Raw genomic sequence first — 23,182 nt, forward strand, 5'->3', positions numbered from 1 at the left:
TGCTGCTTCTACTTCTGCTGCCGTTGCATGCCACTCGTGAGCTTCAGAGATTCCACTTGTTACTCCATTTACAAGTTCCTAAGAATTATGATTGAGATCGCGGGCCTATCATAAAAACCAACTTTATTTGGAAATTTAGTTGTAAAACTCAGCCAGAACAGCCCCACAAAAAAAAAAGAAACGGGGGCAAATGCCAGGCAGACGGCTTGAAGAAAACTTGTCGCATAAATCTTGGACAACATTTTCATTCCGTTTCAAACAGAACAACATAATATACAAATCCAAAAACACGCCCTACGAAATTAGACCGGACAAGTGTCGTTTGGTCAGTTGCGTTGAACCTGGACTTGGACTTGAAGTTGGAGTTGGAGTCGGAGTTGGAGCTCAACTGCAGCGGAAGTCAATGAAAAACAAGCGCACGCCAGCAGCTCGAATACCAAGAAGTTTGGCTCGGCAATCAGACAAAGTTGTCGCCAGTTGTCTCCGCGACTTTGACTTCAACTTCAACTCCAACTCTGATTCCGTTTTCAATACCTACTTGAAGCACTTTTTTTTCTTTGCTTTTCATTTTTTTGTCGTTTTTTGTGGTTCGTGCGTCGTCGTCGTCTGTTTGGAGCACTTTTTGGGGGCTTTGGCTTTGGCGCGAGTTTGACTAATTAAAGCGCAGAGTTTGGGCATTTTTAATTTGTACGCTTGTAAAATGAAATTAACTTTTTTCTCTTGTTTGTTGTTGTTTTGGTTTTTTACCTATCTATCTCTCGCTTGCACTGCGCACCTCTCTTTGTCTGTCTTTCTTTATGTCTGACTGTGATTTCGTGCAGCTTGTTTCCTTTTGAACTTTGAATGGTGCGTGTCGCTTTCAATACTCTATGTGGTTAAAGTGTGGTTTACTTGCCTAACGATAAGTGACAAACTCGAAGGAATATATAATTGAAAATTAACTTTATAACATAGAATATCATCTACATTAATCGATACAGATTTATCTTGCAGTTTAAATCTTTTGAGATAATTTGGCAAACAAATCGAGATTATAATATAGAAATCTTGATTTAAAAACTTATCATTTTAAAAAAAGTCTAGATTAAAAAGTAGATTTAGGAACTTTTCGATCTTAAAATCTTATCGCTAAGCAACATTTAAAGGTTGAAAAAATGTTCTTGGCTCAACTTTAAACCATTTTTGATTTCGAAATCATTTGAAAAAAATCTAGATTGTAAAGTAGAAATCTTGATTTAAGAACTTTCTTATCTTCAAAACCGTTTATCAAGATTTTTAGATTAAAAAAATGTTCTTGTTTATATTTTGAACTACTCTTGATTTAGATTCTTAAGCCAAGATTATATGTATAATCTCGAATCAATCATGGCAAATCTATAATTGTTGTAGATTTTTGATCTTGATTTGAGATATTACTTTCTCAATTAAGTTTTGACATCTTATAATATTGATTTAAGATTCTATTCCTGACTTTAGCACCTTTAGAAGTTGTTGTGCTTATTCTTCCTTTATACCTGTTCATCACAATTATATTACTTTTTTTAATTCAATTTAATAAAAACAGATAATATCTAAATTGTGATTATCTTTTCGTCAAAGCTGCTCATCACAATTGTATAACTTTTTGAACCCAACTTACTCTTGTAGAGTATTTCAAGTTCCGGTTTGCGCTGCAATTGGAGTTGTCAGCTTTTTTTTTGGGTTCTTTTCGCTTTTGGCCGTTGAACTGGACTTTGGTGCTTTATGGCCAGCAGTTAGTCAGTTCGTAATGTCGCCGTCTTCCAAGAATCGCACGTTGAACGCTGACCTCCATAGCGCTCATTGCGCTCTCTAAGAGCTCGAGCTCATGTTGAGACATGTTTCTGCTATACTTATGGAGCTAGCTGGCTGCTTAAATTGACGGGACCCACAAGCTGCACACGTTTCACTTTCAGCCAGAGTCGCCAAAAAAAAACAACTGCAAACAGCAACAATAATGCTGTCGACATCTTCATCTTTGGTGCATCCAAAAATGGCATCAAATTGTACATTTTTTGGACGTTGCGCAGGTGCAGAAGGTGCATAGGAGAAACACATGTTAACTAGCCGTATGGGGACAGGACACAAGTTTGAAGTTAAGCAAGGAGCAAGAGAGAGAGCAGAGGGCAATGGGGAGGAGCAGACAGAGGCAGGTTGAACGCCATTTGTTTGTTTCTTTTGGCCCACGTTGGCGCAAATGTCAGGCTATAAATACCGAATTGGTATTGCGATTCCAATTGCAATTGGCCAAAATGCGTTTTGGTCCGCTACATATAACGCAAATATGGACATCTTGTTGTTGTTAGTTTAACTCTTGTTGATGTTGTTGCTGCTCTTGTTGTTGTTGTTGTTGCCAATTGTATGAATTTCGCAATTGAAATAAAGTTGCACTAAACGCACTTGGAGCGCCTGAAATTGCCAATTGCATTTACATTTTACATTTACATTTGGTTTTGTTATTCTCTGTTTACCATTTGCTTGTTTAATATACCCTGTAAATCAGTAAACTGAAGGGGAAGACTAATTTATAACTTTTCTATCAAATTTAATTTTAATTTATATTCTTCAACTTACTCAACAAACCTTTGTGCACTTATGTATAAACCAACAACTAAGCAAGCGAACCAAATTTACAGGGTATCTATCACAAGTACATTAAACTACCTTGATGATGTAACAAGGCAATTGTCTGTTTTGTCTGTCTGATCAAACAATTAACACACTTTTCTATGGGTTATTAATGATACGGGCATCAACTAAGTCCGCTTTGGCTAACCTCTATGAGTGTGAGTATGAATACTTCGAGTACCCAAAGTACTTTCACCCACAATGCCCAGACAATGGCATAAAGTTATTGAAAATAAAAGTTTTGCGGGCATTTGATTTGGAAACAATGAACGCATAAAGACAACAGACAACAGACAACGAAGTCGAAGAGTCTCACCTGCAACGATCTTTGAACAAGAAGTGAAAATGTTCAAATTGAAAATGTGAATATAATGAGTGTATTCTAAGAGCCACATGCCAAGGGGATGACAGAACAAATAAGTCATTTTTATTGAACATTTAGCGCAGCTAATCGATTGTTTAATTTATAGAATCTTTCAAGCATCGGCAATCGGGAGACAATATAGAAATAACTTATGGCTGGCAGTTAGGCAAGATTTATGCGCAATCTGCCAGGCGTTTATCAATAGATTAGAAACGTATACGATTCGATTTAAATGATGTGGCAACAACAAGCGTGCTGCGCAGTTGCAACTTCTGTACACTAACTTATTCAAAATGGAAATGTTGTAATAAAACACCTTGTAAGAGATACGTCAGAGTGTTGCAACGATAATTCCTTGTCGAAATCATTCAACATTTGACACTTTCAACTCTTCTTGTGGCCGATAAATTTGAAATGTAGCTCACCTCTTCAAATCCTTACATCAATATGTTTTTTGGCCCCTGGGGTGCGATCATAACACGTGTAGCTCTATAAATAATGCGATTGTAAAACCCATTGCGGCTACTCGACTTAACGCCTTTCCCCTTACAACCAGATTAATATGCAATCGAAATAATTTATGCATAAAACGCTTAAATTTATTAACGCCACAGATGGAAAACTATCAGCTACATAGCTGCAGAGAGAGAGAGAGAGAGAGACCGGGAAAAAGAGAGCTATGCCACATAATTCACAGAGGAAGCAAACGAGCTGAGGGGGGAGATGGGAAGGCCAACTGACACACACTAAGATTTAGCCCCAACACGTGAGCATCGCTGGTGTATTATATTTAAAAATAATAATTATGAGATGGCAGCCCTTCATCTTTTTTTCAGGGGAGGAAAGTGCAGTTTATAAGTGGGAAACATTTGTATGGAAATACACTTCATATACATAAGTAGAAATGTAGAACATATTCTTTTCTCAGGATTGTCACCTTTCGTCTGCATTACAATAATGAATCCAGCCAATTGACTTCCGCTTTCCTTCACTTTTCCCCATTGAATTCTTCTTATTTATGTAAAATCCAATCAATTGGTATTATCGATGGGAATCATGCTTATTAGCTTAGGGTTTGTGTCTGTGCTAGAGATGGCTCTAATTGGAAATTCCCTAAAGAAAAACTTCCTTTCTCCTTCTACTGTATTTCTCACGCTACGCGGGGGAATTTAAAAATTCTCCCTTCACCTGTTTACAATTTCTAATAGAAGTAAGAGAATCAATACTAAAATAATTTATTCAGAACATGAATAAGCACACTAATTTTTAGAGAAACAAAAAATAGATTTGTTTTACAAGTATATTTTGTTAGAAATTAAAATCATTTTAAAGTCTTGAAGAAATGAGTATAACTGACTACAAAATATATGTGAAAATCATGTCAAATTCAAAAGTTTTATAAGATTAAATGTAATACTTAAGCTTTTAAATTGGGTGTGATTGGCAGTTCAAAATTTAATATGGCTTACCTATAAAGAGACAAATATAAAAATAGATTAGTTTAGTTATTCGATGTTACATAGTATTTACAACTATTTTTAGATTCAGTTAAAATATATACATAATTTTCGTATACCCGCTACCTATAGGGTAGTCGGTATATTTTACACTATATGGTATATTTTGAATGTACATAGTACTATGTAAATATACAAAAAATAGCCTTAAGTTTTTTTCCAGGATTTTTGTATATTAATTTCGAATATTTTAATATTTCTTTCTTTTTTTCAAAGTGGGTTTCGGTTATCTGTAGTTTTTTGACTTGTTAGTTATCTCTTTATTAAAATACTAAAACACAGCAAAATTTTTTGTTACTACATCATTTTGCTGTCGTAGTTGCAATCAATTAAAATTTGTAAAAATTGTTCATTGCACTGTCACTTGAATTTTGCTAGGCATAATTCTTGATTAATGTTTGTAACATTGCCTTACATTTGGCACATTTGGAAGGCATTTATCAAGCAACAGCAAATTGCCAGCCTCAATTGCCATTTCCTATTGCCAAAAGTCGAGCGAATGGAATTGAATTGGAGCTAAAAGCGTGAGCTGCAGTTGCAATTAGAAAACTTTTGGAATGGTTTTTTGGCAAATTGCCGAAATGCCATTCATCAGTTCTGTGTGGCAAATGAAAACATCAACAGAGACAGAGACAGAGATAAAAAAACAAGACTGTAAGCTATTTGAAAAAGTGCGTGACATGTTGTGTGTTTGTGTGTGTCTGGTAAAGTCGAGACTTTAACTTGGCCCAAAACGCATTTGGCACTTGGCAAAGCGGCGTGACATTTCAATTAAAATGCTAATTTTCAAATGGGGTAAAGTGAGCAGTGTAAGCAGAAGCAGAGGGGGAGAGCAACATCTTGTTAAAGCCTGGTCTAAAATGCTGCCGGCAACTATTTAGTAAAGTAAATTACTTTATTAGACTCGCTCCGTGGGCTGCCTGCCACAAGGCGTGCCATAGAGCGCTCTCTGTGGCTCTGACTCTGACTCTAACTCTGGCTTGCAAGTGCATTAATCAAGGCCCCCACACACATATCGTATGTGTGTGTGTGTGTGTGTGTGTGAACCCACTCAGCATGCTTACACACACATGTGTGTGTATTGCAGTCTATTACACTCACGCCCTGACACTCGTGACTTTTCTAAGTTAATTTATCATATGTATATGTTTACTCGATTTTCCATCCATTTTTTTCCATGTTGCCATCTGCTGCACTTTCTCCCAAATGCGATGCACTCGCTGTGCCATTCTTGAATGACTCCTCAAACGGAAGTTTCAAAGTAAAATGCACAGGATTGTCAGCCCTTCATAATCTGGTATATTGCACACTCTACGATATACTTTGAAAGTACTACCAATATTGATATAGCAATATTTATAGTATATTGTATGTATTTTTGTGGTATATTCACTTGGTATATTTCTGCTATATTTCTGCTTTCATTAAAATTGGGTAGCGGGTATCTCATAGTCGAGCACACTCGATTGTAGCTTTCTTACTTGTTTAGTTTACACTTTCAATAGGTGGGCTTTGAATTGGGAATTAGAGAAATTATTTTCAATGCTTTTCATGTGTGGGCGGCTGCGAGAAAACATGCGAGGCAATTAAGTTCGTTATCGTCCTCTTTTCTCAGCCAGTTAATCAGTCGCTGCTCATGCATAATCCATAAGCAATGAACAACAAGTACTTTAAGAGACTGTCTAGCGATCAAGTTGAACATAGCTAGTGTCAAAAGTGTTGCCAAAATTCCATAAGGCAAACCCTTTTTTATTAAACTGTAAATTCAAAGACAATTTTCTAGGCAACCCAATTCTCAATGACTTTCTACATATTCGATATTCGTTGCTGTTCCCATTAGCTACCACATCTTGTGGCAGCAATCAGCTAATGTCTGTTGTTAAGTGCGTCAACAAATTAGCCAAATGGCCAAGAACTAGCAATAAAAGCGTTGCAGATGCCAAAAGGCAATTTGGCGGTCAGTTAGCAACTTGTTGCAACAACAATAGCACAAGTTGCAAATGCAACTGCAAACTGCGAAATCTCCCCAGCGACAAAAGCAAATGAGACCCACTGCACAGCGTGCACCATGGAGAATCATGGAGAGGCCCCCAAACCGGCCACAAAGCGCCAGGCGCTGTCACAGCCGCAATCGCAGCATGCCACACTGCCACAAGTTGAGGTTGTAGCTGCGAGTCAGAGCGAGCGCTGTTGCAACATGTCAAAATAAATCAATTGATTGATCTTGTTTTATTTATGTCCAATTCAATTCCGATCAATGAGCAGTGCACACGAATGCAGAATGCCAAAGTGACTGCAGCAGAAGGAGAACGCATCAGAGAAGCAGTGAAGTGAAGAGCGAGAGAGAGGAAGAGAGCTTGAGCTAAAGAGAAGTGCGTGCTGCTTGCAACTGGCGCTTGGGCTGTGGCAAATATTTTTTCTTCTTTTATTTTTCTTGGTTTACTTGGCCGAAGGCGCGCGTGCTTTAAATGATTTTCCGGCTTACAACAGTTGAAAGAGGCGAAAAGTAAAAGAAAATTATGCAAAACTGAGGAATTAAGGGAAGCAAAAACACAGATTCAAATAATTTGCATTGCTAAGTTGAAATATTTTTAAATTAATTTAAATAAATATATATTTACGAGTAACAAGACAAGCTTTCAATTGATTACTCAGCAGAAAATTCAATACAATGCATCACACTTACCAACGAATGACTTTTTTAAATTTTTGTATGCAAAAATGAATAGAATTAAAATTATATTAAACTATTATTCATATACTAAGTCTAAACTCGTATTCTCGTAGCAAAGATTTGATTAAAAACCAACTTGTTTGAACTCAACAATGAGTTCCAAAATAAATAACTAAGAAAGCTACAATCGCGTGTGCTCCGCTGTGAGATAAACGGTATAGATTCAAAATAAAAGCAAAACAGTGTGGTATTAATTTGAAAATATACCAAATAATACCACAAAAATACTAAAAATATACCAAATGTTATATTTTGTGAATTGATATAGTACTACATTGAAAACAAACTATAGAGTGTAATATACCAGAATGTCAAAAATACTAAAATTATACTAAACGCTATATTTGGTATATTGATATTGTACTAAATTCAAAATATACTATAGAGTAACAAATATACCAGATTGTTAATCAACACAACTAAGATCCTTAGAACTATACCCTCCTCCGTATAATACCCTTCTTATCTATGGGTAGCTAATATAAGAATAGTATATCAAATTTAAATTCAGCACAATTGTTGTTCTACGAATTGTTATAAAGAACGCGCCTAAAACTGTGCTACGCTGCAAGTGAATCAATCAAAATGCAAAAGCGAGAAATCACAGTGCACTCATAATGCAAGTCAATTCACCAATACGGTATAAGCGAATGCAATTTGAATGGAGTTACTTATTTATGAAGCCTTTGTGGTCCATCTAGGAAGCAAAAACTACTCGCAGTTATATGAGTATTGAATTTTCCGCACAAAAAGAGCTTTGAACTCTCTCGAGAGACGCAACATTTTGTCATAATCATGCAAATATCACCTGTGCCTTATGGGGTCTATTTCCAGCTCTATCTCTGTCTCTCTTTCTCTGCGTAACTCCATCTCTGTCGCGCACTCTGACGTAGTGAATGAACCAACGGATACACATTGCATATTTTGTGATATTCAGAAAGTCTATTAAATATGTGCATGCCATGCAAATGATGTGGACAAAATGGACAAAGACATATATGACAAAGTCATTGGATAGAAGAGTTATGGACCGAATGAATACCCAATCCAATCTCTCTCTCTCTCAGCAGGTCAACCGAGGGCGTTTTTTCCAAAAAGAAAGAGCAAGAAGCGGAAGACTTGCAGTTGGCCAACTGGCAAAAAGGTTTGGTTCAGTGATTGGGCCAAACTACTTGAATTACCATTTGGTTGTAGGGTAACCAAAGAGCCAACGGAGCTTAGCCAATTCGGTGCAGTCGACACTCATAACAAAACTAACAAAAAAATGCACAAAAAAAAGTGCACAAAAAAGTAACAAATGCAATTGCATTTTTTTGCATTTCATTTGGCATATCAATAAAAATCAAATAATACACAAACTGTGGGATCAATCACATTTATGCTAATTCCAACTTACATAATATGAACCGGGGGAGGTGAATGAAAGCAGCACTGTGAGGGAAAAACCATGACAAATTCAATTCAAATATTTTGTTTTGACAAATTTGACAGAACAACGCTTAGATAAGCCTCCCAGCAGTGTGCAATGTGTGGAAACTGCATGCATGCAAGTTTTTGCCTTTTTTTCGTTATCAATTATAAAAGCAGAAATTGTTGTTGCTGCTGCTGATCGAACGAGCACAATGAACGGGGTATGTTTGGTTCTTGCACTTTCACTGCTTTAAAATGCATACCACCTACATTTTGTGTTGCTCGATTTGCGCTTGGTCGGTTCAGTGTCCAGTTGATGTTGATGCCTTCGTCGTCGCAAAAAGAGAGGGCGATGGAACCACCGTTAAAACATTCTGCATAAGTAAGGGAAATTGTTACGGGAAGACGAGTTACCGCCTTGCGATCCGATGCGATGCGGATGCGAGCAACGGACTAGCGACAAGACAAGTCAAGATGAGGAGGAGGAGGCAGGCAGGCTGAACCATCCATTGTTCTACTGCTGAATTGCAAATCGTAATCGCAATTCATAGTTTGCCTTCGGCGGGTTCGGTTGCAATTTGACGTTTGTTGGGGCAGGCAGCCCCAGCACAGCACATCATCATCATCAGCAGAACAGGGTTCAATCAACCCTTTTGGATCGTCGTCAGAGTGGCCAGGTTATTGACTTGATGTACCTTCTGCCATCCACGTGGGTGTGGTGTATGGACGACAGTGGCCTTGTCGTTTACCCATGGGGTGAATGTCCCGTTGTGTCTTTGAACTCTCTCTCTCACTCTTTCTCTGTGGCTATCTTCTATGGCATAACGCAGCAGCCACAGCCGACGCGAGCTGCGACGTCGACGTCGTCTTGCCAGACACTCAGACGACGCCAATGAATGAGACAACGAACTCCTCGCAGAGCAGGGCAAAGCTCTAAGCTAAGAGCGGGGAGATGCCGCCGAATAACCAAAAAATAAATAAATAAAAGCAAAGACATCTTGCCAGTCGAAATCGAAATATACCTGACACGATCTTTCGCATGCAAATCGATTTTTAGAGATCACAGCGAAGTTCGCACACACAACAGTGTGTAATTAACATTACAAATTTTTGTTGATGATTTGCTTGCGCTTGCGATTGGCTGCCAAAAAGGAAGAAGCTGCCAATTAGCATCGTGTTGTGAGCCAAATGACTTGATATGCAAAGAGCGTAGACGAGACTTGAATGAAAGCGATCACCGATCACCGATCATCATCACCAAAATCCTTGATGGCAACGTTCATTGATCCCGCAGTTGCACACTTTAATCTGTTGCCAAGTCGATATCTTTGCAGATTCTGCAGTGTTTCTTTTGCATTGATAATGAAACTCTGATACAAGTTTTACTTGTATTGACATTGTAAAGATGTTTCTTTAAAGAACTTCATTTCAATTTAGGTTTAATTAAACTATTCTAAGCAAGTTTTTAAAACATTTCTTAGAAACACATAAAAACTGTTGTGATTGGAAATTTTTATACAATAATGAATATCGAGGGGTAACAATATCCAAGCTTTGAAAAACAGAACATTCGTCTAAAAAATTATGTTCTTGAAATAAGATCATTTTAAGAACAACAATTTTAGGAACCATCAACTTGCTGCAGTCTAAGAGAAGGATAAATATATCTTAAGTAAAGTGATCAACATACAATTGAATTACTGTATAAATTTGGGTCTTATATTAAATGTTCTTGAAATAAATTTGTGTTTTCTAACATTAGGGCTTTCATGTTATTGTCACACTTTTAAGACCAAAATTCTTTGTACTTTTATTTCTGTGTAATCAATTTATATTAATAGTGTTATAGTGATATGATTCTTCATTTTCTATAAAGAAAAAAACACATTTAGTGTAATCTAAAGAATTTGCAAATCTAACAAAATTGCAATAAATAAATAATAAAGATCGCTACTGATCGTTGCCCTTTTGTTTGCCCGCCCAGTTTAATTCCCGAACCCAAACCCAAACCCAATCACAGCTTCGGTGTGTGAATCTGAATCCCAATGAAACTTGTTGCCAGCTCCAGGTTGGTTGGCCTGACTGGCAATGGTTTTGTTGGCTGCTGGTTGCTGTTGGCCCCGGTGTGGTTGGCCTGCAGATGGGTGATAAATAAATTCAGGTATTAACTTGCCATATATTTTCATTATATGCGACACAGAAAGTCGTGTTTTATTTCAACACAAGTGGATTTTAATAATAAAATGTGTCTAATTTGGTACCCACTCGGACTTGGAGGCAGCAAACCTGATTGCCTGGCTGCCCACTGGCCTTTTGCTAGGTGTGAGGCAACAACAACAACAACAGCAACAACAACTGCAGCAGCAACAATAAAAGCAACTGCAACTGCAACATCAAGTTGCAACATGTATCCGTATCCTCCGTGGTACGTGCGAGGCGTCAATGCTTCATTTTCACTGTCATCTTAAGTTGATTGCAAGTTACGAGCGTGTTGACACCAACAACAACAACAACAACGCCATCGACGTCGACTGCATAAGAACTGTGTGTAACGGTAATTGTTTGGCGTTGCATGCGTCTGCATTTTGAGGTTATGTTCAGGGGTTAATACCTCACTGAGAGTTGACTGGCTGAGTTGAGGTTAGGTTTAGCCTCTCTGGCCCAATGAGCGCGGGCGGCTTATTAATCAGAGCACTCGTTGCGCATTACACAATAACAACAACAACAACAGCAGCAGCAATCGGTGGCATGTGGCATGATTCATGCTTAATTGGCCCCGCACTACACTGCTCACTGCTCTGCTTTGCTCTGCAGCCCGTGCAAATCTCACCCAGTTGTCAATTTCACAGACAACACATTTCAATCAAACTTTGCTCTGCCATAAATAAACCAACAACTGGACAGAGCCTACAATTCAGCCTAACTTCGCAGCCAGTGCTGTTTAACTTGGCTGAAAAAAAGGCAAAAATTTACCAAATAATAAAGTTTAAAATATAAATATGTAAATATAAAAAGTGTTGGATATTGCAGATTTATTAAGTGTTGGAAATTGCTCAATAAAAGTCACAATGATATGTAGTCAATATATAAATATCGATTAATGATATATCGAAACTGATATCGATAATGTTGTGATCGAAAGTGAGTTGCAGCAATAAAGAAAAACAGATATAACTAAAGTACCAAAGACTAATTATTTAGTTTGCTTCTCTGATGTAATAATGTTCAAAAAAGCTAAATAAAAAAAGAATACTTTGGAATCTGGTCTCACTTAAGATTCTTTAAGCAAATGTCTTTGTACACAAAAATGGAAATCTATGGGAGGGCAATAAACCTTAAACAAATAGTTTAGAAAATCTTTTAGACTATCCAGCTTAAGTTGATCCTCAACATCTCTAGAGAAATAACATTAAAAGTATATACATAAAGTTGATTGCATTTAGTACAAAGACTTTTGCTTAATGCATAAATTCATATTTCAAAGTTACATAGCTTTTAATTATTGTTTCTTCAATTCATCTTTAGACATGAACTTTCATTCATAATTGCATCAGAAAACTATCTCATCTTTGTCTTTTAAGAATAACCAGATTTCCATCGTCAGAAAATTTGATCTTATCTTGCCTCTTAAGTCTAGCCAGATTTCCCTCTACGAAAATTTGTTTTGACTTTTTAAAAGCTATGTGCACTGCTGTGTCCAACTAACAGTTTAGGCTTTAAAGTCTTGTGCTTAAGTTACAGCTTCGCCAAAGCGACTGCTGCACGCCTAACGTTCACATTTTTCCACATGAAATTATGAAGTCTCCACGGCAATTAATACGCATGAGCCTAGCGACCAGCTTTAACTCCAACTTCACAGATCCGATCCAGCTGGCAGCCTGTGTGTTAGGCTCCATCTGAGGCTGAGGCTGAAGCTGAGGCGGGTGCTGTCGTCTCGCATGTCAATTTGATGGCAATTAAGTGTGGCCAGCGTTTTGTTTTAATAATAAATTTAATGAGCTGCCAAAAATGGTTGCAAATTTACGTGGCAATTAGCGAGCAAAGCGACACTTGGCCAACAACACAACACAGATAGACAGACAGACTACTGCTCCATATTGCTAATGAGCCGCTTTTAACTAAAGAGTCAGAGTCTGTGGCTCATTGGTTCCGAGGCTTGGCCAACAGTTGCATTGGCATTTCAAGCGGCTTGGCAGTGGAGCGCGTGGCATGTGGATGCTGTTGAAGGTGTGGCAAGTGGCAGCAATTGTACGCAGCCAACAAATAGATTAGTAGCTCAATGACAAAGTCAATGATTGCCTCAACAATTGCATTGATGAGTAGACAATGGTTTAATAACAATAATTACTATTTATTTCGATTTAACTATGTTGAAAAGAAGCTCCCTTTTGAAATATTCCCTGTTTTTCGCATTTTACTAAAAATTCATAGTAATTTTTATGATTTTATTATATTATGCTGACATCGAATTCGGAATAAATATGTGAGAAAATTATCTTGTGACTAAAGAAATACCAAAACTGTTTGCAAGTCAATTTGATTTAATACAAATTTTTAAAATAATTAACAGAGGAACTTGAGTATCTATCGAGAGTAAAGTCGATTACAGTCGATTGTGCAGCAAAGCAACTTGAATAATTATCGAATGTAAAGTCGATTCTGCAGAAAAGCAAACTTGAATATCTACCGAAAGTGCAGTTGGCTTCAATCGATTTTGCCGCGTTAAGCAACACTTTTTTTTCCAAAGTATTTCATCATAACTGCGTCATTAAAAAAGTTGCACATTGAAATCGCTTAAACTCTTGCGAATTACATCAATATGGCTTGCTTGAAATCTCAGAAACTTGAAATCGAATTGCTGCAGCAGATCTTTCCAAAGGATCATAACCGTTTCCAGCTGCTCGGTTGCACTCTGGACGATCTGCTTTGCCGCTTTATCGATGGCAATGGCAAGCATTACGACATTCAGGCGAGTATTACGGTCACCTATCCAATGACTCCGCCCATTTGGTACTCGGAATGCGATGATGCGAAGCTTAGCGAAATAATGCAAGAGCTGGGCAATACCCAAGGAGAGGACAATCACTTGGTGTTGCAGGTGGCTTCGTTGGTGCGTAAATTGTGCGACACTCACAATGTGCCGCTGCCGGATAATATGGAGAAGTTGACGGTGCCGATGAAGCCACAGAATGACAATGATGGTGACGAAAGGGCGATGGAATTGGAGATAATTCGCAATGCCTATGAGATATTAATACTGATGCTGACCCAAGAGAATGATGTCCACGAGAAGAGCGACGACGACTCGATGGACTCGGAGAAAACTAGCTCAAAAGATGAGGAAGTGAAGCAGACCCTGCAGCAGACCCTCCAGAAACTGAACAACCAACAGGATCGTCAGGATCAACCTCAAGGTCTTGCCGCTGGCTCGCCTAACGCCGTAAATCGCCTTATGAAAGAGCTGCGGCTCATCTATCATTCTGACACTTTTAAACAGAATGTGTTCTCGTTGGATCTAGACGATGATTCGATCTACAACTGGAATGTTTCCCTCCACTCGGTGGACAAGGACAGTCGCCTGTATGCTGATATGTTAAAGCTAAAGAAAATCGATGGCGAAGGTGCCATCAAGCTGCAATTTATTTTCAACGATAACTATCCATCTTCGCCACCCTTTGTGCGTGTAGTCTATCCCGTCATCATGGGAAGTTTTGTCTTATTCGGCGGAGCCATTTGCATGCAATTGCTAACCAACTCCGGTTGGACTTCCGCCTACACCATCGAGTCACTGATCATTCAAATTTCCGTCGCACTGTCTCAAAACGATGGACGCATAATCTTCGACGTTTCAAACCGTTTACTTGAGAAGGTTTACAACCTGGAATACGCCCAGCGCAACTTTCAATTGGCCGAGAAACTGCACAACAAACATGGTTGGTCGCAATTAGACAGACCCGAAAGCTAAACAGTCACAGTTTTGCAACTCTCCCTCTCTCTGTTCTGTAATGCTTACTAACTAACGTCTGATCTGAGTGAATACATTCCCTACATATGTTACGAAGAATTTCTTTTGTTAGCTATAAAATTTGAAAACTGATTTAAAAACCTGAAGGAATAATATTGAATTTGTATTAAGTTTTGTATTTAGTATTAAGCTATCTTTTGAAATGTTCTTTATAAGCATTACAGAACGGGGAAATTTATTTGTTTTCAGTTTTCCATTTATAATTTAGTTGCTTTTTGAGATGCTATGAAGTTTTTTTTTTAGCTCAAAAATTTGAAAACTGATTTAAAAATCTGAAGGAATAATATCGAATTTGTATTTAGTATTAAGTTACCCTTTTTAAATGTTCTCTAAAGGCATTACAAAACGACTTACAGGGAAATTCAGACCTTAAATTTTTTTTTTTTCAGTCCTTAAATATTTATCTTGTATTCGCTGTTCACTTAAAATGATTCATATTTTTATAAGCTAAGATGTTGAAAGTCAAAAATTGGATGAAAATAAAATACTTTTGATTTTGTGCATTAATATGTATTTTATTTATTATTTCTTGCTGTGAGAAGTTAACAAATTTCATAATATTTTAAAGCACGGTTATAAGTTTTAACAATATTTTAAACTGCAATACGTAGATGCTGTTTGATAAAATGGGCATAACTTGGAACAATTTCACTTCCGGCATCAACAGAAGAAGCTGTCAAAGGGGGGATAACAATAAGTTGAAGGAGCAAAAGAACATCTTAATAAGGACCCACTTTATCTGCGGATGGTAACCGTGTTGTTCATAGAGCTCAGCCTTGGTGATCGTCTGCTCCAGTTGCCCCGACAGTAGCTCAAAGTTACGCAACGGCAACCGCGATCGGCAAACTCGGCGGCAGCGAGCATTTGCAACATATTCTGATCCATCAGCAAATCTGGGATGGACGTCTCCGGTTCATTTGCGTCGGGCAAGGACTCGGGCTTCTCACTAACACTATCCAGGGAAGGCAATGCTGACTGCTCATCATCATCAATATCTTCAGCGACATCATCATCGACATCACCATCTTCATCGTCATTGAGGTCGTCGTTATCGCTAATCATGTCCGTCCAATCGTCTGGCACATTTGCATTAATCAAACGCGTTTCCCCAACGGTTTGCAAGTCAATTTAATTTTATACATGTTTTAAAAATAATTAGCAGAGGAACTTCAATAACTATCGAAAGAAGAGTCAACTCTACTCTTATACAGTCGATTGTGCAGCAAAGCAACTTGAATAATTATCGAATGTAAAGTCGATTCTGCAGAAAAGCAAACTTGAATATCTACCGAAAGTGCAGTTGGCTTCAATCGATTTTGCCGCGTTAAGCAACACTTTTTTCCAAAGTATTTCATCATAACTGCGTCATTAAAAAGTTGCACATTGAAATCGCTTAAGTTTTTGCGAATTACATATATCAATATGGCTTGCTTCAAATCTCAGAAACTTGAAATCGAATTGCTGCAGCAGATCTTTCCAAAGGATCATAACCGTTTCCAGCTGCTCGGTTGCACTCTGGACGATCTACTCTGCCGCTTTATCGATGGCAATGGCAAGCATTACGACATTCAGGCGAGTATTACGGTCACCTATCCAATGACTCCGCCCATTTGGTACTCGGAATGCGATGATGCGAAGCTTAGCGAAATAATGCAAGAGCTGGGCAATAGCCAAGGAGAGGACAGTCACTTGGTGTTGCAGGTGGCTTCGTTGGTGCGTAAATTGTGCGACACTCACAATGTGCCGCTGCCGGATAATATGGACAAGTTGACAGTGCCGATGAAGCCACAGAATGACAATGATAGTGACGAAAGTGACGACGACTCGATGAAATCGGAGGAAATTCGCGCAGTCTATGAGAAATTAATACTGATGGAGACCCTAGAGAATTATGTCGACGAGGACAGCGAAAGTGACCACCACTCGATGGAATCGGAGGAAACTAGCTTAAAAGATGAGGAAGTGAAGCTGCGGCAGACCCTCCAGAAACTGAACAACCAACAGGATCGTCAGGATCAACCTCAAGGTCTTGCCGCTGGCTCGCCTAACGCTGTAAATCGCCTGATGAAAGAGCTGCGGCTCATCTATCATTCTGACACTTTTAAACAGAATGTGTTCTCGTTGGACCTAGACGATGATTCGATCTACAACTGGAAAGTTTCCGTCCACTCGGTGGACAAGGACAGTCGCCTGTATGCTGATATGTTAAAGCTAAAGGAAATCGATGGTGAAGGGGCCATCGAGCTGCAATTTAGGTTCAACGATAACTATCCATCTTCGCCACCCTTTGTGCGTGTAGTCTATCCCGTCATCAAGGGAAGTTTTGTCTTACGCGGGGGTGTCATTTGTATGCAATTGTTAACCAGTTCCGGTTGGACATCCGCCTACACCGTCGAGTCACTGATCATTCAAATTGCCGCCGCACTGTCTCAATACAATGGGCGCATCTACTTCGACGCTCCGAAGTCTTTACTTGAGAAGTTCTACAACCTGGAATACGCCCAGCGCAACTTTCAATTGGCCGAGAGACTGCACAACAAACATGGTTGGTCGCAATTAGACAGACCCGAAAGCTAAACAGTCACAGTTTTGCAACTCTCCCTCTCTCTGTTCTGTAATGCTTGCTAACGTCTGATCTAAGTGAATACATTCCCTACATATGTTATGAAGAATTTCTTTTGTTAGCTCAAAAATTTGAACACTGATTTAAAAATCTGATGAAATAATATTAAATTTGTATAAAGTTTTGTATTTAGTATTAAGTTATCTTTTGAAATGTTCTCTATACGAACGGGGAAATTTATTTGTTAACCTAAAAATTTGAAAACTGATTCTAAAAATTGACATAACTTTGAATTTGTTTTCAGTTTTCCATTTATAATTAAGTTGCTATGAAGAAATTCTTTTGTTAGCTCAAAAATTTGAAAACTGATTTAAAAATCTGAAGGAATAATATTGAATTTGTATTTAGTATTAAGTTTCCTTTTGAAGTGTTCTTTATAGGGATTACAGAACGACTTACAGGGAGATTCAGTCCTTAAATTTCTTTTTCAGTCCTTAAATATTTCTTTTGTATTCGCAGTTCACTTAAAATGATTCATATTTTTATAAGCTAAGATGTTCAACAGTCAAAAATTGGATGAAAATAAAATACTTTTGATTTTGTACATTAATATGTATTTTATTTATTATTTCTTGCTGTGAGAAGTTAACAAATTTCATATTTTACAGCAAGGTGCAAGATGATAAGTTTTAAAAATATTTTAAACGTTTCATGATTGATTGATGTGCGTATTGTAGACACCAGTTACGATCACTGCAATACGTCGATGCAGTTTGATAAAATGGGGATAACTTGGAACAAATTCACTTGCGGCATCAGAAGAAGCTGTCGAAGGGGGAAAACAATGAGTTGATGGAGCAAAAGAACATCTTTATAAGGACCCACCTCATCTGCGGATGGTAACCGTATTGTTCATAGAGCTCAGCCTTGGTGATCGTCTGCTCCAGTTGCCCCGACAGCAGCTCAAAGTGACGTGGCATTATCTTCCAGTGCATCATGTTGAAATAGTTGTACTCACCCGACTCCTGACAACGCGATGCCACGTAGTGCGGATTATCCGGCTGACGGCGTATCCACAAACGTTCCTCGATGTGATAACGCCAACCGCGATCGGCCAACTCGGCGGCAGCGAGCATTTGCAACATATCATTCGGATACGTGTAGAAGAAAAAAAAGAGCAACTCCGACTCCATCTGATCCATTTTGGGCTGTGGCAGCGCCTTGACACTCGAGCGGTAATAGTATGGCGGAACATTGTGTTGTACCTCGTGCGGTGGACAACGGCCGCCCATCAAGGCGCCGGCAAAAGTGGCATGCAACTTGTTTGCCTCGTGCGTCGAACAATGATTGAGGCAAGCGACCTTGTGGCCAAAGAACTGCTGCACCATCCGTGGATTCTGTTGAACAGCCTGCAAATTCCTAGCCAAGCCAGCCATGCCAAAGGAATCTTTCAAGACCTCCCCTGACGAGAGCTGAGCATTGTTAGCTGCTGCTGCTGCTGGTGGCGCTACGTTGTCAAAGGTCACACCACCCAGTGGCATGCCCATGCGATTGGTGCACAAGCGTCCATAGTAAACGAGACGCTCAAATCCTGGCGGTGGTCCAAGCTGCGACTTGACTTCGCTCGACTTCTGACGTTCCGAGGCACGCTGCTGCATGCCAGCGATGAGAAACTGCGGCTCGAAGAAGCTCTCGTTGGCACACTCACAGAAGTTGGGACGAAAGTGTTTGCACTTCGGTGAGTGCTGCCATTCGCTGCCATTGGAATTGGCATTGCTGTGATCAGTGGATGCGGACACATGAACAACAGCTGGCGCGTCGTTTTCGCTACTCTCTGAGCTCTTGTTGTTGCTGCTGCTGCTGTGCAGCTCCATCAGCAAATCTGGGATGGACGTCTCCGGTTCATTTGCGTCGGGCAAGGACTCGGGCTTCTCACTAACACTATCCAGGGAAGGCGATGGCGATGCCGACTGCTCATCATCATCAATATCTTCAGCGACATCATCATCATCGATATCGCCATCGTCATCATCTCCATCTCCATCATCGTCATCGTCATTGAGGTCGTCGTTATCGCTAATCATGTCCGTCCAATCGTCTGGCACATTTGCATTGATCACACGCGTGGTTTCCTCAACGGTGCCCGGCAAAGCAGGAAAATCCTCGTGTAATATTGTGAACTTGGGCAGCGGCGATGTGGCTGACGGTGGCGTCTCCGCCTTGGCCATATTCTTGACCACATCCACATAGAGTGCGGCCGCACTCATTGTTGGTTTCGGCTCCGATTTCTTCTTAGTCTCCGGATTGGCAGCGGCGGCAGCTATGGCAACAGCTGCCGCAATAGCTTTGGCATTGTGACGCTTCATTTTGTTCAACTCAATTCTCGGAATGCTTCAGAGTTAAAGTAAATTTAATGGCATCCTATGAATTGTTTAGCTGTAGTTCAAAAACTTCGGACTGCCAACTTGACTCGATAGTCAAACGTTTAATGCGTCATAATTAAAAAAGCGTCGACCGATAATAAATATCGATAGCTTTAACGAGTGTGTGTGTGTGTGTGGGTGCTGCTGCGGAAATTGCCATAAACCAATTTAAAAGTCGAATCATAAATTTGCCAAGCTGCCTAGACGCAAATTCACCTGCACTTGCCGCCAATTGGCAACACAAAAAACGATCGTCAGGTTATGCAAAGAGTTATGAAAAGCGAAACAGCAAGAGAGAGCGAGGGAGATGGGACATGGAGAGAATTACAAGCCATTAACTTAAAATGACAACAGCACCACATAAATCTCGAGGCAGCCGCTTTTGTGCTTGCACTTAAAGGCAAATGTCTGGGAAATTGACAAAAGGAACGCCGCATGACCATAAACTGTGAGGCTTGGAGTTGCACTTGGAGTTGAGAGTTGTAGTTGCTGTTGCTGTTGGAGTGGGCGGCGCAGGCGTTGGCATTGAGCGCTAATAGTCCGAAGCAACCACCAACCACTAGACGAAGAGTCATTTGTGGCACTCGCCGCACACTTGCCACCCTCAGCTAGCCACACTTGCCACCACTTCTTGGCACTTGGCAAATTTATGCGAACGAGGTGCGAGCGTCAAATTAACGAACTTGTCTGCAGAAGATGCTGCTGGCAAAGTTCTCTGACCAAGAACAGAACACAGCGAAGAGCGGAGCAACCATCTTGGTCACAAAAAAACACTCAGGAAATCAGGTGCAGGCAGCGTTCAGTTCAGCCAAATTAAGCACAAATAATATAAAATACAATAATGCTAAATCCATGCTGCAGGCATGAAAAATGATACATATAAAGCGAGCCAGATAGTTGCGCAGCGAATAAATCCTGCCTAGAGATGGTTAAATCAAATGAATCAAGTTTGCGAAAAAATTAATAAAAGCTATTTTATTTTAGAAGAGCAAATTGCAGAGAGTTTACCTAAAAATATAAAGTAAATATCTGAATATAACAAATAGGTACGAATCTGTTATAAATGTGCTTTTGTTTCTTATTGTAAACATCTTAAAATATGCATTCAAACTAGATGTGGAGAACAATCGATGGCAATATAGACACTATCGATGGTCGGGCGCTATCGAGCCACAATCAGCAGCAGACACTTCCGATAGTGATGCAACCACTATCGATGACGCAAATATCGATGGCGTCTACTATCAATTGTTCTCCACCTCTAATTACAATTTTATCAATGCATTAATCTTATAAAAAATGACTGCTCTCAACTTAAAATTCGTTCTATACCGAAAATTTAAAAGCATTTAATATAATCAATAGTTTTAGATGAAGCTGCTGCAATACTATCGCAGAAAAGCCCATCGCAGTGCCATCACTAGCTGTAGCAGCTAACGAACATTACGAATTGCCATTTGGTGGCTGCGACAGGAACAACGAGCGACTCTGGACAGGGCAGAAGCCGCTCTTGAGCTCTTGGCCGCATAAACTACAATAAATCATACTCATGTTGCGCTGGCAAAGACAACGGACAAGCCGAGCAACAGAACTGAGCCGAACCGAAGCACATCCGAACCATAGTTTGTCGACGATCCACAAGTGCAGAGAGTTCCAGATGTATGTATCTGCAATGAGCAGCCCCAACGGCCACTTTGTGGAGAGCGACGGGTCAGCAATTGCTGAGCCATTAAATTGCCATTGCCATTGCCCTGGCCAAGGAAACAAGTGAAGCGCAGTGAAGATCCCCAAGACCAACAACGAGACGAAGTATTTTTTTTGTTCTTTTTTGTTGGTAGGTGTTAAGCCCCGGCATTCACTTAAGCTGCTTTGTAGCTCCCAAAGAGATTACCAGATCCAAAATTACTGCGAGTGAACGAACTGTTCTAGTCTCTAGACAGAGACAGAGAGAGAGAGGAGGGTGGGGCAACATTATGGAAATTAGCCCTGGCCCCAAAGTGACGCCCCATCTACCGACACAAATGACCCCAATGCGCATCACTCAACTGCGTGTGCGACGTCACTGGACTAAAGATTGGCGAGTTGCTGTTGCTCTTGCAGTTGGCGTTGAAGATGTTGCAGTTGCTGTGTTGCCTAATGACCAGCATCAGGAGCAACAACAGCGAAGGTGAGGCACTTGCAACAACAACAACTACACATACAGTAGTTATCCGGACGCCAAGTTTTATGAGCAGTTTGTAGAATTGTGTGGGCCCATCTCTCTCTCTCTCGCTTAGTCGTACCCATTAGTCGAAGCGTTGTAATGGCCACATGTTTATGAGCTTTTTCGCAGCACTAAAAATTATGCACATGTACTCAAGTACATTACACATAGGCGTAGATCTATTTGTGGTTTACTTGGTGGGCGGTGGAGACGGTTTGTTTTACGCTCTCTGACTAATTCCACCGATGGTCTGCCAAACGAGGCTTTAAACCAAATATTAAAAAATATATTAACTGCCAAATTATAATATGCTTGACGTGTCATAAAATTAAGCTGCAATATATCAAACTGACACTAAAGCAAATATAACCTCATAAACTTAAATTTATTAGGCTGTTTTAAAATTTATTATATGTAATATTTGCAGAAATGTACTTTTCTTTATAAAGAAAAATTCAAATATTTCGTAACTTGAATCTTTAAAATTTAATGTAAAAAAACTTGTAAGAAAGTGGAGTTTGCTTGTCTTCCATTTTTAATGAGAACAAAACAGTGCGGTATTAATTTTAAAACATACCAAATAAATATACCATAAAAATATTAAAAACATACCAAATGTTATAGTTGGTATATCGATACATTTAAATTATACCATAGAGTGCAAAATATACGCTGATCAAAAATATTTACATCTACTTTATAGGGTTGGAAATGCATTCTGCCTGTTAAATAAATTTCACGTGGGCACAAAATTATAATACTTTTTCTACTCAATTCGTAACGGGTATAAAAAAACAAACTTAATTCTACTAAAAATCTCGAAATTTGCAAAATCAATAAAGTCTTTGTCCTTGTCCACGAATTAGTCCATTAATAGAGATATATGAGCCTCAATAATCGATAATCCTCAAAGCCCACTCATAAAGTCGTCAATAAACTAAACTAAAAATGCAATTGCAAGTCAATTTTTGTGTGGTACTTTAACAACAATGTTGCATTGTCTACGCAATTGTTGTTACTGCTGTTGTTGTTGTTGTTGAGCAATTCAACGAATATTCACTGATTTCGTAAAATATTACAATAAATGTCGTTTTCAACATTTATAAGCGCAGATTTTCATATTTTATTGCTTATAACCGCAAAGCGACATTAAATGCTGCTGCTTAAAGATACAAAATGCAGCGCATAATAAAACCCAGCAAAAAAGATGAGCCCCAAAAAAAAGAGCAGCAGAAACCGAAACAGAAACAGAAACAGAGACCTGCCCCAGTAAGTCCGGGGCGAACGCAAAAGAAAA

General features: G+C 39.2%; 4 protein-coding genes across 5 annotated transcripts; 2 read left to right on the top strand and 2 right to left on the bottom strand.

Annotated features, from left to right (window-relative positions):
• Positions 1-13,490: 13,490 nt before the first annotated feature.
• On the top strand, positions 13,491-14,636 carry LOC132798178 (ubiquitin-conjugating enzyme E2 Q2-like). Its single transcript, XM_060809932.1, has one exon. It carries the CDS (start codon positions 13,491-13,493, stop codon positions 14,634-14,636), a length of 1,146 nt encoding a protein of 381 aa, XP_060665915.1.
• Positions 14,637-15,199: 563 nt separating this feature from the next.
• On the bottom strand, positions 15,200-15,758 carry LOC132795125 (uncharacterized). Its single transcript, XM_060805619.1, has 2 exons — positions 15,431-15,758; positions 15,200-15,369 (listed from the first exon to the last, which is right to left on the bottom strand). The coding sequence occupies exon 1, from the start codon at positions 15,756-15,758 to the stop codon at positions 15,432-15,434; it is 327 nt and encodes a 108-aa protein (XP_060661602.1). The 3' UTR covers positions 15,200-15,369; position 15,431.
• Positions 15,759-16,118: 360 nt separating this feature from the next.
• LOC132798179 (ubiquitin-conjugating enzyme E2 Q2-like) lies at positions 16,119-17,273 on the top strand. The gene has a single exon (XM_060809933.1). It carries the CDS (start codon positions 16,119-16,121, stop codon positions 17,271-17,273), a length of 1,155 nt encoding a protein of 384 aa, XP_060665916.1.
• A 594-nt stretch (positions 17,274-17,867) lies between these two features.
• LOC132795112 (uncharacterized) lies at positions 17,868-19,706 on the bottom strand. 2 transcript variants are annotated; one of them, XM_060805608.1, is made up of 3 exons: positions 18,278-19,706; positions 18,145-18,197; positions 17,868-18,084 (listed from the first exon to the last, which is right to left on the bottom strand). In XM_060805608.1, exons 1-2 carry the CDS (start codon positions 19,623-19,625, stop codon positions 18,181-18,183), a joined length of 1,365 nt encoding a protein of 454 aa, XP_060661591.1. In that variant the 5' UTR covers positions 19,626-19,706; the 3' UTR covers positions 17,868-18,084; positions 18,145-18,180. The 2 variants fall into 2 exon arrangements, with proteins under 2 accessions (XP_060661591.1, XP_060661582.1); XM_060805599.1 differs by having other exon boundaries at positions 17,869-18,084; positions 18,145-19,704.
• Positions 19,707-23,182: the final 3,476 nt, after the last annotated feature.

The sequence above is a fragment of the Drosophila nasuta genome, chromosome 2L, assembly GCF_023558535.2.
Source record: "Drosophila nasuta strain 15112-1781.00 chromosome 2L, ASM2355853v1, whole genome shotgun sequence".
NCBI classification, from domain to species: Eukaryota; Metazoa; Arthropoda; class Insecta; order Diptera; family Drosophilidae; genus Drosophila; species Drosophila nasuta.